Source organism: Engystomops pustulosus, chromosome 6 (assembly GCF_040894005.1).
Source record: "Engystomops pustulosus chromosome 6, aEngPut4.maternal, whole genome shotgun sequence".
Classification (NCBI taxonomy): domain Eukaryota; kingdom Metazoa; phylum Chordata; class Amphibia; order Anura; family Leptodactylidae; genus Engystomops; species Engystomops pustulosus.
This window is the reverse complement of record NC_092416.1, coordinates 81,905,787-81,923,516: the sequence shown is the minus strand read 5'-3', so window position 1 is coordinate 81,923,516 and position 17,730 is coordinate 81,905,787. Positions and strand designations below refer to the sequence as shown.

The following is a 17,730-nucleotide window of genomic DNA, read 5'->3' as shown; positions in this document are numbered from 1 at the left end:
TATGTCGGGGGGGGGGATTATTGTATATATGGGGCTGGCAGTGGGCATAAATTATATGTCGGGGGGGGGGGATTATTTTATATATGGGGCGGGCTGTGGGCATAAATTATATGTCTGGGGTGGGGGGGGATTATTGTATATATGGGGCGGGCTGTGGGCATAAATTATATGTCTGGGGTGGGATTACTGTATATATAGGGGTGGCAGTGGGCATAAATTATATGTCGGGGGGGGTTATTGTATATATGGGGCTGGCAGTGGGCATAAATTATATGTCTGGGGGGGGGTATTATTGTATATATGGGGCTGGCAGTGGGCATAAATTATATGTCTGGGGTGGGGGGGGGATTATTGTATATATGGGGCGAGCAGTGGGCATAAATTATATGTCTGGGGTGGGGGGGGGATTATTGTATATATGGGGCTGGCAGTGGGCATAAATTATATGTCTGGGGTGGGGTGGGGATTATTGTATATATGGGGCAAGCAGTGGGCATAAATTATATGTCTGGGGTGGGGGGGGGATTATTGTATATATGGGGCTGGCAGTGGGCATAAATTATATGTCTGGGGTGGGGTGGGGATTATTGTATATATGGGGCGAGCAGTGGGCATAAATTATATGTCTGGGGTGGGGGGGATTATTGTATATATGGGGCTGGCAGTGGGCATAAATTATATGTCTGGGGTGGGATTATTGTATATATGGGGCTGGCAGTGGGCATAAATTATATGTCGGGGGGGGTATTATTGTATATATGGGGCTGGCAGTGGGCATAAATTATATGTTTGGGGTGGGGGGGGATTATTGTATATATGGGGCGAGCAGTGGGCATAAATTATATGTCTGGGGTGGGGGGGGGGATTATTGTATATATGGGGCTGGCAGTGGGCATAAATTATATGTCGGGGTGGGGGGGATTATTGTATAAATGGGGCTGACAGTGGGCATAAATTATATATCTGGGATGGGGGGAGGCATTATTGTATATATGGGGCTGGCAGTGGGCATTAATTATATGTCTGGGGCGGGGGGGGGGATTATTCTATATCTAGGGCTGGCAGTGGGCATTAATTATATGTCTGGGGCGGGGGGCATTATTCTATATCTAGGGCTGGCAGGGGGCATTAATTATATGCCTGGGGTGGGAGGGGGACATTATTGTATATATCGGGCAGGCAGGGGGCATTAATTATATGTCTGGGGCCATTATGTTTATGCCTGGGTCATAGTAGGAGCTCTATCAATACTGGGGTGGGTCGGTGGGGGGGGGGGGTTAAAGGAGAGAAAGAAGAAATAAATTATCCTTACCATTACAGTTACATTTTGGGGCACTATTTGTGTGGTATTAATATAGTAGGGGGCTCTATTACAGTATTTGGGGCACAGTATAGGTGGTAGCAGAAGAAGGGACAATGGGAAAGTGCAGAACATAAGATTTCTGTGAGGTAAACTCTGCAGGAAAGCTGTGTACCTGGAGGAAGAGACAAGGTGATGGTGGAACTAATGGAGAAGATGAGGAACGAATACAATCCGAGTACACGTCATCTGAGGTCACTGGATGCAATAGGTGAGGATCTCATGTGTTTTCTGTAGCTGTATATGGTAAATATATAAATCCGATAAGGGGAACTTGTGATCCCCCATTCTGATAGCCAAGACCCGGCATCATCTGATAAATGTCACAAATGACACACCCCCTTGTACAAGCAGTCGTTATTCAACTGAAAGTTTTGTATAAATGTATTATGTTCATACAGGCATATGCACCTACAGAGGCGTCAATTGTGATTGAAAACATTATTCTAAATTCTGAATAGTAAAATAAATTATCAAAACAAGTTTAGTAACTCTAGTATCAATTCATCAAGTGATAAGTATTTTAGCTTAGATAAGGCTTCTTGCTCTCCAATTGAGGAGTTCAGCCTGGACATGCAATACCTGGTAATGTGTGATTCATCTCACTGAGCACAAAATGAAAACCACAGCCTTCAATCTTCCAATTGATAAAATAGGCTTCAGAAAGGAGTATTGCTACAGTAACAATAGGCTATCATTGGTGTCAGTGGGTGGTATGTTTTGTGGCTTGTTGATACCTGAGGAACTGTTAAAAATAACCAAAATCAAAAAGGGTTAACAGCAAGAACACATGTATAGAATATAGGATCAAGATAATGAGATTCAAGTCAGCAGAATTTGGCAAAAAATATCCTTCTAACAATCTGTCACGCAGGTCTTACGTGTGATATTGTTATATATACTATAGTAGACTGGGAGATTGTCCAATTGGAGACTCTTTATAGAAATATGTTATCAATAGAGAAAAAAAACAATATAAGAAAAAAATTATAGTACTTGCCATAATTGTTTTATTAGTCTTTCATGTCATAGATAGATGTTAAACTGTGGCATCTGAGGGGGGTGCATGAGCTGAAATTTCAGATAACCATTAGAAGAAAAGAAGCCCTTTCTAACCTTTAGGAGTTCTCTAAACTTCTGTTGATGGGGAGGCCAAAAGAAGCAATAGATCTGTAGTTGATGCTTTCTTCTCACATGGCTTTACAACTTACATCATATGGATTCCATTCATATGGTTATCTACAGATACTCTCTCTTTTGACTAAATAGAACATTATGGGGGGAATTTATCATACGCTGGCGATTGTTCCCTGGTGTATGATAAAGACCACACACTCACGTATCCCGCTGGATACATCAAGAGGTTTAGGTTTCTTCTATGTTGGCATTAGGGAGGAACACCCCATGTGCACCCACTCTGTCGGCTGCTGCGCCCCTTTGTTTATATTAACGCTTCTACACCAAAAACTGCTATAGAAGTGTTGATAAATTGCTCCCTATGTATGCATTGATTAAAGTGGACCTGTCATCAGCGAGGCTCACAGAAACCACACACAGTACCATCTAGATGTCTTTATACATGTTCCACGGATGCCTCTATCCATGTAATTAGAGCTACCATTCTTCTTATAAAGACTTTTATCAATGTCTTCTGTTCCAGTGATAGAGGCAGGGAGTTGTAGTATATAGTCTGTATACCCCACCTTCTTACTGACACTGCTAACCCAGACCCCTAAATGAATGAGAGTGACATGTGACTCTCTGAAGACAATTCTTGAAGTTGATTCCTCTTCATGTAACCAGGTCTCTCTCAGCACTCACCTTTCTGAGGGAGTGGCTGATGATGTAGCAGTGTTGTGTCACACACAGTCCCTGTCTGACACTCTCTCTCTCAACATTCCAGCAAGGGATTGTGTAGAATTTCCTACCTTAAAAAATACCTACCTTATTATAAAATATAATAAATAGAGGTGCTGCTGCTTGAGCCAATAATTATCTGTCATCTTATTTACAAAGTCCAAGTTCAATGAGACTGCAGAGAAACCTGAAGCTTAGTGTCTGGTGGTTGGTGGATAATAGATGGGAGTAGGACACATGATGGGTTAGTAGAGAGAGTTGAAACCTCATGCAGTCAGCAAGTGTTATAGGCTTTGCTGAATAGATGAGTTTTAAGAGCAAACTTTTGTGTTGGGTATTAATCTGATAGTCCAGGTCAGGGCATTCCATAGAATGGGTGCAGCTCTGAAGACGTTTTGGAGAAACGAGTGAGAGGTTCGAATTAACGTTGAGATCACTGGCAGATTGAAGGTTGGGTGATAGATTGAGATGAGAGAGGAGAGGTAGGTGGCTGCAGCATTATGCAGAGCTTTGTGGATGAGGATTATGATTTTAAGCTGTACAATCGGAAGTTGACTGGCAAACAGTGCAGTTACTGGCACAGAATGGAGTCATCCATGTAGCATGTTGTCTGAAAGACAAGAATGGCTGCTGCATTAAGAACAGATTGTAGAGGAGAGAGTTTAGTGAGTGGAAGACCAATTAGTAAGGAGTTACAGTAGTCTAGACGAGAGTGAATCAGAACAACAATTAGCATTTCAAAGATTTAAATTGTGAGAAATGGGCGGATTCTGGAGATGTTTCTGAGATGCATGTGGTAAGAGCGAGCAAGTGATTGAATATATGGTGAAAAGGAGATGTCGGAGTCCAGCACAACCCCAAGACATTATCAGGAGTTTTTTTTGTATTATGAGGGATAATTATATCTGGAAAGAATTGTTTGAATGTGAATAAAGAAATCTTGTTCGGGTCATTAGGAGGTCTGCATGCATTACAGGACGTGTAAATGACTTGTTCTGAAAATACCAAATCTGATTTCTGAAATAGAACATTCTTTCACGCTTTGCCACAATTAAATGACTTTGGGGTGTTGTCAATAATTAGAATGAAGTGTGATTATTCTGCTGTATACTGATGGGAAAAGGACTGATCATTAGCGAGACTGCAGCAGATGCTGAAATGATAGTCTTCTAGTAACAGCATTGATGTCATAATCATCTTGCAGAATGAGAAAAGCTGAATAATGCATTTCACAAAGCACAAAGAAGGAGTTTTCCCCCCACTGTTAAATGTATACAGTAGATTCATAATACAAATCTAGCAGGGCTGAACTTGTCATTTGACACAACTAATCACTCTTGGTTAGCACTGTTTCTAAGGTTCAGACCTTACTGAAGGCAATCTCTGCTTGGAGTACGTAAGGGGTTATTTCTCAATAGGGGGACTCATTGTGACAGTTCTATGTCTTCCCATGGAGCTATACTGCTTTTGCCCTCCAATAAATCTCTCAGCAGTGTCCGCAACTTTCTTTTTAAATAATCACAATATGAGTATAAAGAATCAATAGCACATAAACAGGGGGGGGGGGCTTTTAGTGGAGTTACTGTTATTAATTTTGCAATTATTTAAAAAATGGCGTTGGACAAGCGGTGCTCATATGTTTAAGCCACTATTTCTGAGTGGTGGGAATATGCCACTACAATTTTTTTGCACTTTTTTATGCCAAAAAGTCAAGAAAATCCTACAATGAATGTCCCACACATATGTTTTCTTCGGGTTGGCATGGGATTTTTCCAGGTTCTCTGACTTACTTATATATGAACCACTTCATGGTTGAGGTTCATTGGTGCCTAGATGTACAGGTCAATTTTTGACATTCTGCTATCTCCGAAAAAGCTGTACGCATTATAACAATTTTTACTTAGTTTTTCATGACATGTGAGACTTTAACTTGATAAGAAAGTCTTATTAATTATATAATTTATTCTTAATAAAATTTGCCAATAATTCAATACAAATGTTAAAAAATATGTTTTTTGTCATTTTTCCAATTAAAATTTTTCAATAAATAGTAACTTTTTCCAAAATATGTTATAAATATGTACAGCATTGTTCTATCACCCTTTCCCAGGTTCATCTACAGATGCAGAGGGTGCATGTACTTCTGCAAAGTGAAGGTGAAAGTCTCCTGCAGCTTCTTCTATATTCTGGCATCAGCTGACTGAAGGGGGGAGGGGCAAAACACAGTCAATGGGGCTCATTTACTAATGGACTGCGGCATGCACAAACTTTGGATATTCCGACGATTAACGATTTGCGCCGCATTTAAAAGGGTATTGTGGCGCACGCGATCAGATTTTGGTGCCAGCTTTCGTGCGACACAAATCGGGTGGTGGGCTGTTGGACGATCCGACGGATTCGGACTGAGCACAGGATTTAACATTTAAATTGTGTTGCAAGATCAAGCACTTACATGCAGCGGGAAGAAGAAGGCGATCCTGAGCGGGGAAGGGACACATGCAGAATATCAGGTGCACAATCTTAGTGAATCACACCGGAGTCCATGAACGCCGGACAGCGCACAGCGGGGATCGCGACAGGGCTGGGTAAGTAAATGTGCACCAATATGTGAAGTCTGCTCACCGATTCATAGCATGCAGGTTGGTCAGTGCTGACCTGGAGAACACATACTTCCAATATCAAGGTTGTTTGATCCAGCAAACAGGAGACATTCACCCGATAATCTTCAAAAGTAATACTTCATGATTTATTTGTGGACTGTGGTCGAATCATAAAATCCAATGTGTAACAGCTTAAAAAGCAGATTAGCAACGCATTTCAAATGACTTCGTCATGGCTATACCACAAATAGTAAAGCACACGTTCTATAAAGGCTATTGGGTGTTTCCCTAATTGTGGCACCTGTTCTCCTTGTTAAGCCTACCTCTACCTGTGAGCTTCCGATAAACATTCCATTAAGATAAAATACATAAAAAATAACTTCAACAATGTTATAAAAACAACAATTGACCAATCATAATACACTCCATGTCAGATGTATCACAATTCACTATCTTTTTTCCTAATATTTTATGAGTTTTCCTGCTTTGGCTACTAAGCACTGTGGTGATAACTCCCACTCCTTATTATATGAGTCATCATTCATCTTGTTATCTTTGCAACATATCTCTATGTGTGTGAACATTGTTCCACATTTAGCGGTAATCGCTCATCTTGCCCCGACAAGCCGGTACCACCATGCATGCGTGGCTGCCCATCGCAACCCAGGGAAACGAAACGTCCCACGTGCGCCATAAACTCCACGGCCTGTCAGTAGCGACATCTGCCTCAACCAATATGGAAGCTGGCTACAGACCCTCCCACACTCCTCCCCTCTCGATAGTGAGCTGAGGGCCATGCCCCAAATCAGAGCAAGGATAGGACCTGCCTGTGCAGAACACATGTCTATGGCAGCCATGAGCCAGCTGAAATTTTTGAAGCTAGCTTACAGCTGCTTTTTGTGACGTGTGCATAGAGCCTAAGTTGAAACAAGGAAAGGAGGAAGAAAAAAGGTCCACAGGATGAGGGGAGATGAGAGGCACAATATAAGGGGGGGGGGTGATGGGGCCACAGTATAAGAGGGACATGAGGGGGGCCACAATATGGGGGGGGGGCACAGGTTAATGGGAGGGGGACCACAAAATGGGGTGGTGGTGAGGGTGGCACAATATAAGGAGCCCAGAAGATGAGAGAGGCCCACAGAGTGAGCGCTAGATGAGAGAGGGCCAAAATGCTATTTAATTCCATCTTGTGAACATGGTTCTATGCTGCATTCACACTATCTATTTGCACTGTGTCTTAAAACACATTGCAAGCACAACAGGAAAATGCTACTTAAAATGTTGTCAGATACATGTGCAAAGCATTTCAAACTGTAATTAAAGGGGTATTCTAGGTATAAGCGTTATTCATATACAAATGGGTCCTTAAAATCTAAGCTAATATGTAATTAGTTGTTATTTAAAATTTAGCTTGCGTATAAGCGACCCCACCTAATTTTACCACAAAAAAATGGGAAAACTTATTGACTCAAGAATAAGCCTAGGTTGAGAAATGCCTCCCCTCACTAATGGGTAGCATGGTGGCTTAGTGGTTAGCATTACAGCCTTGCAGCGCTACAGACTTGGGTTCCAGGGTCAACATCTGCAAAGACAGCAATACCAAAAGAGGCATATAGGACAACAATCTATCCCAACACAGACAAAGGACTATTTGTTGGGAATCAAATAACAACAATCTTTATTGTAAATTATTTACAGCAATCAAGACACATAATGTTAAAACCATATAAAATATTCCACAAGACACAAAAGAGCGTGGTGGTGGTCCAAAAAGTCAATCAAATGTAAACACCCCCAGGAAGAAGCGACGGCGAAACGTGCGTCGGGGTGCTGTGGTGGTGGTCAAAGCCTCTCTCCTGTAGCTTTTCATCATGTCACGCCCGGGTGGGTAATTTGAATATACAGCTACTCTTACATATGTATTTAGGCTATTATAGTGGAGATGCGTTTACATTTGATTGACTTTTTGGACCACCACCACGCTCTTTTGTGTCTTGTGGAATATTTTATATGGTTTTAACATTATGTGTCTTGATTGCTGTAAATAATTTACAATAAAGATTGTTGTTATTTGATTCCCAACAAATAGTCCTTTGTCTGTGTTGGGATAGATTGTTGTCCTATATGCCTCTTTTGGTATTGCTGTTGTGATTTCGGTGTTAGGATCTATACAGGAATAGGGTTATCTGATTGGTATTCAACATCTGCAAAGAGTTTGGATGTTCTCTCTGTGTTTGCATGGGTCTCCAGGTCCTCTGGTTTCCTCACACGCTCCAAAACATACTGATAGGTTGATCAGATTGTGAGCCCCATTGGGGACAGGGATCGGTTTGGCAAACTCTGTGCAGCACTACATAATCTGTGTGCTCTATATAAATAAAGGAATTATTAATAAAATTTGCTTCAGCAGCCTCGCCTCACTAATAAAATGCATGCACCACCATTATTGCTATCCAGCTTTATTATTACTAAGGCTACATTCAGACTGCCGTATGGGGGACGTATATATGGCCGATATACATCCACCATAAAAAGCAAGGGGCGCATGGCCCACCGTACCGCTCTGTACCCTGTAGAAACACAGGACATGTCCTATCTTTCTCCGGAATACGCGCCGTGCACCATATATTCCTATGGAGAGGGGCAGGTATGAGCGGCACTCTCTCCCTCCTCCTCTCCCCGGCACTGCCATGTGCCTGCCGTGCTACGGTATGGCGGGCACACGGCAGTGTGAATGTAGCCTAGCTAGGTAAAGTTATCAAACAATGCTTTAATATAGCTATTACTGGGGAAACTATTCATAGGAGCCAGATTAGTTGTAACCGACCTGCAAAGGCAACCTCAGATTACGCATAAGGTTTATTTGCAGCTTGTATCCTAAGAGATATACATACTCTATAACTCTCTCACATGGCGGTAATGTTCTACATTACGAAATACCACATGGTTAGTGATAAAAACGATTGTGACGATTGTGACGTGACGTGGCAAATCTGCAAGTCATGTAAATCTTAGAATGGAGAATACAAGAAGACCAATTTATTATTAACCCCTTAACGACCTGGCCCTTTTTTGTTTTTTCATTTCCATTTTTCACTCCGCACCTTCAAAAATCTATAACTTTTTTATTTTTACACATAAAGAGCTCTGTGATGGCTTGTTTTCTGCGTAACAAATTGTACTTCATAGTGATGGTATTGAATATTCCATGTCGTGTACTGGGAAGCGGGAAAAAATCTGAATGCAGTGAAAATGGGGAAAATTTGTGCTGTTTTGCGCATTTGCTCCGTTTTCTTGTGGGCTTGGATTTTACAGCTTTCACTGTGCGCCCCAAATGACATGTCTACTTTAATTTTTGGGTCGGTACGACTACCAGGATACCAATTTTTTTTTTCCCATGTCCATGCAGCCATGCTGTGATTTCTTAAGTGGTCAGATATATGCATAGGGTACAGTTTACTTATGTTAAGAGGCTAAAGGACCTGTGATGATGTCACCCTGGTCACATGACATTAGGCCACACTCCTCAACTCACTCTATAGATCCCTATATACCAGGCACGTTTATAATAATATAAGTTTATGAAAAAACTTATGGGTATGTGAAGGAAACTATTTTTAGCTAAAAGAAGGGTGTCAGATATTAGGGCTCTATAGGAACCTGCTACTAGCTTTATTAATGAAAAATGTAGTGACAGGTTGTAACTGGTGCCATACATTACATGCCTATGCATACATTTCCCTTCACAGCCTATTAAAATATTAACACTAGACCACAGCCACTGTTCACCATGGCTTCCAGTCTATGTAGCAGTGTAAATAGTTGTTATTTTGTTGGGATCAAATTGGCACTGGATCAGACAGTAAAATTATTTCTTTAGCTGGGAAATTTTCTAATGATATGAGAGTCATAGCCATATTAGCAAAAGGATGGAACTATCAGTGTGAGCATGTGGTTTTATATAGTGCTAGATGTAGCTTCTCCCACCCTTGTAACTAGTTTAGGTCAGTAAAGGGCAGCATACGAAAGGTCATTCCTTGATGCTCACATGATTAAGGTGGAAAAATCACTTGACAGATTTCCTTTAATCACTTTTTAGTTTACCTTTACCTAGGTCCGCTGTAGACTTCATACCATACAAGCTTGATAGCATGCTACATCAGGGACTTATCATGTGAAACACAATATATATATATATATGTATATATATATATATACTCACCGGCCACTTTATTAGGTACACCATGCTAGTAACGGGTTGGACCCCCTTTTGCCTTCAGAACTGCCTCAATTCTTCGTAGCATGGATTCAACAAGGTGCTGGAAGCATTCCTCAGACATTTTGGTCCATATTGACATGATGGCATCACACAGTTGCCGCAGATTTGTCGGCTGCACATCCATGATGCGAATCTCCCGTTCCACCACATCCCAAAGATGCTCTATTGGATTGAGATGAACATACAAGAAAAGCCAAGAGAAGTGTGTATAGGCCAAACAATATTCCAAATCTTTATTAATTCTTGACACCTCACATAACAAACAGTTTAAAAACACCTAAAACGTACATACGTACATATATCTTAGACCCATGTATTAAGATCACAATAGATCCATACACAACACATCACCCAAAATGGACAGTAGAAATGTTGTCCAAAAAAGTCCCTATCAAAAAAATAATTAGATGGGAGTTAGAGTAAATACATCCCAAAAGGGTTAGAAAAATGCATGTATAATTTCCCTTCCAAACAATAAGCATGTGATGCTAAAGGAACAAATCGGCACACTCAGTGAAAGATAATTTGATCAAAGGTACATATTTACCCATTCAGGCAAGATTGAAATGAGCAGAGCATGCATGGAGGGTGATGTGGGCAAAATACCCAATCCTATTGGATTGAGATCTGGTGACTGTGGAGGCCATTTGAGTACAGTGAACTCATTGTCATGTTCAAGACATGGCGCATTATCCTGCTGGAAGTAGCCATCAGATGTTGGGTACATTGTGGTCATAAAGGGATGGACATGGTCAGCAACAATACTCAGGTAGGCTGTGGCGTTGCAACGATGCTCAATTGGTACCAAGGGGCCCAAAGAGTGCCAAGAAAATATACCCCACACCATGACACCACCACCACCAGCCTGAACCGTTGATACAAGGCAGGATGGATCCATGCTTTCATGTTGTTCACGCCAAATTCTGACCCTACCATCCGAATGTCGCAGCAGTAATCGAGACTCATCAGACCAGGCAACGTTTTTCCAATCTTCTACTGTCCAATTTCGATGAGCTTGTGCAAATTGTAGCCTCAGTTTCCTGTTCTTAGCTGAAAGGAGTGGCACACAGTGTGGTCTTCTGCTGCTGTAGCCCATCTGCCTCAAAGTTCGACGTACTGTGCGTTCAGAGATGCTCTTCTGCCTACCTTGGTTGTAACGGGTGGCGATTTGAGTCACTGTTGCCTTTCTATCAGCTCGAACCAGTCTGCCCATTCTCCTCTGACCTCTGGCATCAACAAGGCATTTCCGCCCACAGAACTGCCGCTCACTGGATGTTTTTTCTTTTTCGGACCATTCTCTGTAAACCCTAGAGATGGTTGTGCGTGAAAATCCCAGTAGATCAGCAGTTTCTTCAAATACTCAGACCAGCCCTTCTGGCACCAACAACCATGCCACGTTCAAAGGCACTCAAATCACCTTTCTTCCCCATACTGATGCTCGGTTTGAACTGCAGGAGATTGTCTTGACCATGTCTACATGCCTAAATGCACTGAGTTGCCACCATGTGATTGGCTGATTAGAAATTAAGTGATAACGAGCAGTTGGACAGGTGTACCTAATAAAGTGGCCGGTGAGTGTATATGGCTTATGCCAGCACTGGGCATTCCTGGGTAATTGCTGGGGCATAAGGAATCCATAGGAGTATAGGAGTGAGGGGGGCTGTGGGCTGTATCTAATGAATCCATAAGGGGTGAGGGGGCTTCATATAAAATTAACCATGAGGGGGCTGTATGGTATGATTAACTAGGAAATATTTTAGGGAACAGGAGACTGTTTTAGATTCCGAATTTTTAATCCTGCCACGTGTGTTCACTGCAAAGGGGCCTACTGACCAAGCAGATGAGAAGCACTTGTAGGATAGAAAAATGTAATGTTAATAGTTAGTATTGGCCTAGGATACCGTGTGATATATCATGGCTGCATACAGTATGAAAGTTTGAATTTGAAACTTTATGTTATGCTGTTTTCCTAACAGGGTTAAAAAATGCCAGATCATAACATTTTCAGGATTATTAGATGGAAAATATGGGGAATATAACTTTATATGGATTATACAGTAATAGTGGTAATAAGGATAGTGTAATAAAAGAGGAATCAAATTAAGACCACTTTTATGATTTCAATAAAATCAATGAACAAAATATTTCATGTAATCCAGATAAAGAATTATGCAGTTATGTGTGACCTATTAAATATGAGACATCTTCTATTCTCATCAGTGGTAAACTGCTGTGCGGTTGAAACACTGCTGACAAGACTCTTCGATTTAGAAAAAGGCAAGCTTTACCTTGCTTAGTGTCTAGTTTATAATGTAATCCTGGCTCTGAAAGATGTGGCTTTTAGCATGCTAGTAATTATAGATGGGAGGTGAGAGTAAATCTTATACTGCCAATTCTGTAGGACATTGTTTGTTAGGGCACAAGCTATATGTTGCCGCTGCTGGTTTTTTAGACTTTCTGGACAGCTGGATGTAAAATCAAATTAATTTCAGTGTAATTCATAAATGGAAAAAGCTTTGTGATATCCTTCATTTTAAATGAAAACATAACTGCAGATTGCACTACTATTCTTCCAGTTAAATCTGGCAGGACTTCTTAAAGGTGCTACATACAGACCCTCTGATGATACTAGTGGGCTAGTAGATATGAACCTAGCCTCTCTGCTGCCTGAGGTGAATTATTGTAAGACAAACATTCAAATAGTTATATACTATGCTTAGTAGTAATAATCAATTGGTATAACCACAGATCATGAAATTGATACACAACCTGGTCACACATGATCCCTGCAGCTCCTCTTATCATCTCTATGGCAGTGTCCATAGACCACGATTGGGGCTTCAGCACGCAAGTCCACGCTGCAGCCCTTTACTGTTTTTTTTAGTCATCACCATCACCAAAAGCCAAACATTTCTCCATTGCCACAGCTGTGTGCGGCTTGTTATCCGTGGGATAGTTTATTTTCTCTGGCACCATGTAATATTCAATGCAATGGCCGGGAAGCTGCAAAAAGATTCCAAATGTAGCAGAACTTTTAATAGATTTGGTATTGGAACACAGGGAGACCTCACTTGCTTATGATTTCAGAGGCGCACCGATAAGTAAGTATTATTACACAAGGCAATACACTTATGTGTAACCTCATCTCTGCTCCATATGCCCTCTGTGTTCTCCCTATTTCTCAACCAGTAGCCCCCCTTATGTTCTTCCACTCCTTGCTAAATTACCCCCCTTATGTTCTCCCCCTCCTAACTCAGTTTCCAACCCTCATGTTCCCAATCCCTCCTCACTCAGTTACCCCCCTCCTTATTCAGTTACCCCCTATGCCCCCTTCCTCATTCAGTTACCACTTCATGTCTTTCCTCTTTATTCAGTAACCCCCTCTTATCCCCATGTCCCCCCCTTCCTCATTCAGTTACCCCCTCATGTTTCTTCCTCCTCACTCAGTTACCCCCCTCAAGTTACCCCCTCTTTATTCAGTTACCCCCTATGCCCCCTTCCTCATTCAGTTACCACTTCATGTCTTTCCTCTTTATTCAGTAACCCCCTCTTTTTCCCATGTCCCCCCTTCCTCATTCAGTTACCCCCTCATGTTTCTTCCTCCTCACTCAGTTACCCCACTCAAGTCACCCCCTCCTTATTCAGTTACCCCTCTCATGACCCCCTTCCTCTTTCAGTTACCCCCTATGCCCCCTTTCTCATTCAGTTACCCCCTTCTGTCTTTCCTCTTTATTCAGTAACCTACCGCTCCCTTATCCCCCCAAGTCCCCCCTTGCTCATTCAGTTACCCCCTCATGTTTCTTCCTCCTCATTCAGTTTCACCCCCACTTCAGTTGACCCCCATGTTCGCTCCCAGTCCCTCAGTTAACCTCTATCATGTTCCCCCCTCACTGGTGAGGTAGTGCAGCTCCGTGCACTGCCTTCCCCTGCTGGTTATGTGATCAGATGAAATGATCACATGACATCATCACAGGTCCTGTAGTCTCTGAAGGCTACAGGACCTGAATGATGTCACTTCATCATTTATTATGTGGGACTCACATAGTGTGACATTGAGATTTCTGTAACATTGCAGCCATGGAAAGGAACCATTTAGGGGCACGGCCAATGTTTTTTAGATCATAGTTTTTAGTAAATAATCAGAGTCTTTATTTTGGGTGGGTTAATTTAAATAGCAGGTTCTCTTCAAGGGTTGTAGTTTGTTTTTAGTTCTCCTACTGCTGCTGGATTACACAGGCAGAGGGAAGAGAGAGCGAGCAGGGAGTTGGTTGAGGCATGTTCTGCACATTGTAACAGATTGTGATGTTGCAGCACTGAGGGACTCTGGAAACACCCATCAATGCCCCTTAGGCTCATTATCATAATTTTAAAAGTTGAGTTTAGAAGGAAGGAGACCATGGATAATATAAGAAGATTAACACAATCACTTTGCCTCGATCAATGTGTCCTTGATTTATCCATGCTTGATTTTGATGGTGGATTTCCTTGAACACCTTCATAGGATGTATTATTGGATAATTCATTTTCATTTATCATAATAGGAGTATCCCAATATCATAATGCGATCACTGTTTCAAGGTTATCATTAGTATCATAATTGAGGGACAATTTTTTTTTCTAGTGGCACCATTTCATTTTCCATATAATGTGTGATAAATTAGATACCAAATCTAAATAGTTTTAGTAATGCTTTACTTTACTTAAAAATAAAAAAACAGTTTTGTGTCACCTGTAAATAGTGAGATTTTCTAGATGGCTTGTGTTTTGAAGGTGAACTGATTATTTTAATGGGAATTCAACCATTTATAGTTAACCATACACATTGCAATGCTATTACTGCAGTTTGAAAAACAGATCACTAAGGAGTGACCCCTTGTCTTGACCACCTTGGTCTGTGGCCAGGACAAAGGGGCATCCTCTACACCTAGAGTAGAGGAGGTTCTACCATCACCATAGACAGGGATTTTATTTTACTGTGCGAGCAGTGAAACTATGGAACTCTCCGCTGCCGGAGGTTGTAGTGGCTGATACTTTTCACATCTTCAAGAGATTTTCTGGATGCCTTTCTAGAGAGCAAAATCTCACAGATTATGAGAACAAAAGAGTTTTCTTTATTTTGAAGTTGATCCAGGTCTGACCTACCTACTTAAAGGACGTCTACCACCAGGATCAAGGATTGTAAACTAAGTGCACTGACATACTGGTGTGTGCTCCCTCTTGCAGGATCTGCTCTTCTTTAGGCTTCTTATGCCCTTGTTTTCAAGAGGAAAAGCTTTAAAAATGATGCAAATGAGCCAGAGGGGCTCCAGGTACCATTAACACCTATGGAGCCTGGAGCCCCTTAGGCCCATTTGGAAAAGCTTTTTTTCTAAAAACCAGCACATAAGAAGCTAAAAAAAGAGCAGATCATGGAACAGCGGCACACACCAGTGTGTCAGTGTACTTGGTTTTCAATCCTGCATTCTAATCGTAGATGTCCTTTAAGGCCATCTGGCATCAGTCTTATAGGGTTTGGAAATATAGGTTGGACTTTTTTCAACTTTACTGTATATACTGATATAATTGATGAACATTTTTTTCAACTTTATATACTGTATTTACTCAGTGTAGGCAGAGGTACGTCTATGCTCTCTGCCTGCACACACACTATGACACGGCATGATGTCACTAGGCGGTGGCACGCTGCATCATAGTGTGAGAATTAAAGCGTAGTGTTGTTGCATTTCACCCTAGGCTTATACTTTATTTAATAAGTTTTCCCATTTTTTTTTTTGTGGCAAAATCAGGTACCTCGGCTTATACTCAATATACAATGATACTGTATACACTATGATACTGTAGTCCCATTTTCCACCTATAGTGGAACAATTTATAAAGTCATTGTTTACAGTGGAAGTTTGATTATGCCTTTTAGAGGAATAATGTTTTCCAAGATATCATGAGTTTTTTTTTAAAATTATGTTACAGTAAAAGTTCCATAATCTGCCTTTTACACCGGTTATTTTTGGGGTAAAATTTTTATGACATCCCATGGTTAAGAATTTACTTATCTACTATATGGGCAACCGTGTATTTTCCTCCCAGCCACTAGGGTCATCACAGCAAATAAACCGTTACGTAATTTCAATAGATAAAATGTCTCTGTTTTTATGGTGATTTATATGAACACTACTGTATGATAAACAGGGATTTTTCCCGTTTATTTGAGCAGATTATTTGTAAAGCTGATAATCACATGGACTGCTGTGCAATCCTACATTATTAGATTACCTCTTTTCCCAACAATGGTATGTTTAGTCTATTACCTAAGGCTAAGAAAAGTAATTAATGTCATCAGTCTCCATTCCAAATAAATCATACATGATGTACTAGATTGGGAAGAGAATGAGGACATGGTCCAACCCTTGCATCCAAAGGCCTTTGCTGAATAATAAATGGCCTGCAATCTCTGTATACTCATAATCCCCTCCTGTATTTCCTGCTGCACATTTGCTAGCCATTCCCATCTTTTACATGCGTTTAGTGAGTCACAACTCCCAGCTGGTTTCAGATTGTGAATGGCTAATAACCTAAACTAATTTGAGAGGTCTTCGCCCCTCCTCCAAGCTGCCATTCCCTTTCACTGTACTGTGTGTGTGTGTGTGTGACTACAGCTGGTGCCACCCCAGCAGGCTGCAGGGAGTAAGTGTGTGCATGTGGGTGGAGGTGGGGAGGGCGAACCTGGGAGAGGCAGGCGAAAGAAGGGTTAATCTAATTGTAGCTGTCACTGAATCCCCGGATGCTGATGTAAGGAGAGAGAGAGAGAGAGAGAGAGCGAGAGAAAGAGGGAGCAGTCTGCACATTGCAGAGGAGATAGAAAAGAGAGAGATTACTGAAGAAAAGCCTGTAAGGAGGGGGCTGAATACATCAGCAAAAACAGCAGCAGCATGAAGATCTGATCTGCATCCAGCAGTACCCAGGGCTGCGTTCCTCCTGATGATGCTGGTACCAGGAGTGTAGCATCCCCTACACCCTCCCCCTTCCTCTCTCTCCCCACTCCCCCTCCCCCTTGGATGCATCAGCAAAGAGGAGCACAGATCAATTTCCCCCTTCTACCCCCCCATTAACAAAAAAAAAAGAAAAAAAGGAAAAACCCGTAGTAAAAAATTACAAGGAAAAATAAATACAAGGGGATCCTAGAAGAAGAGAAGCAGGGAAAGGGGAGAAGACAACCACTGCACTGTTTATCTCTCTCCCCCTGTTCTTTTGTTCTAGCCTGGGAGAAAAGGACAGGCCTTGTAAAATTAAGGGGGACAAATTCAGGAACCATGTCCAGTGGAAAGGAGGCAGGTGGAATTCACCCTTACCAGCAGCAGCAACATGCCCAGTACGTTGGACCCTACAGGCTGGAGAAAACGCTTGGCAAAGGACAGACAGGTGGGCCTTCTATCTCTTACTGCTTCAGACTTATTTTATTTCCTGTCAAATGTCAATGAATTTGTAAAATTGCATGGATTTTCTGTTCCCCGTGAGGACCAATCCGGGAAAGGAGATCTGTATTCAAGTGAAGGGGAACTGTTTTCTTTGGGATTTGAAGATGAGCTGGGATGAGGGATAATCCTTAGCTTGGAACGCTAACTTGCTGCATGATGTAG

The 17,730-nt window shown here is 41.6% G+C and overlaps 2 protein-coding genes across 8 annotated transcripts in view; one reads left to right on the top strand and one right to left on the bottom strand.

The window, feature by feature from the left end:
- JAM3 (junctional adhesion molecule 3) overlaps positions 1–17,730 on the bottom strand; it is a 397,725-nt gene that overhangs the window by 32,626 nt on the left and 347,369 nt on the right. The gene's annotated exons all lie outside the window — the stretch shown is intronic.
- BRSK1 (BR serine/threonine kinase 1) overlaps positions 16,699–17,730 on the top strand; it is a 191,266-nt gene continuing 190,234 nt past the window's right edge. For 2 of the 7 annotated variants that reach the window (XM_072156760.1, XM_072156757.1), the window contains exon 1: positions 16,801–17,512. In XM_072156760.1, the coding sequence (XP_072012861.1) occupies positions 17,404–17,512 (109 nt within the window). In that variant the 5' untranslated portion in view covers positions 16,801–17,403. Of the gene's footprint in view, positions 16,778–16,800; positions 17,513–17,730 lie in introns of those variants that run through there. The other 5 variants (XM_072156765.1, XM_072156762.1, XM_072156758.1 and 2 more) reach the window with 4 other exon arrangements.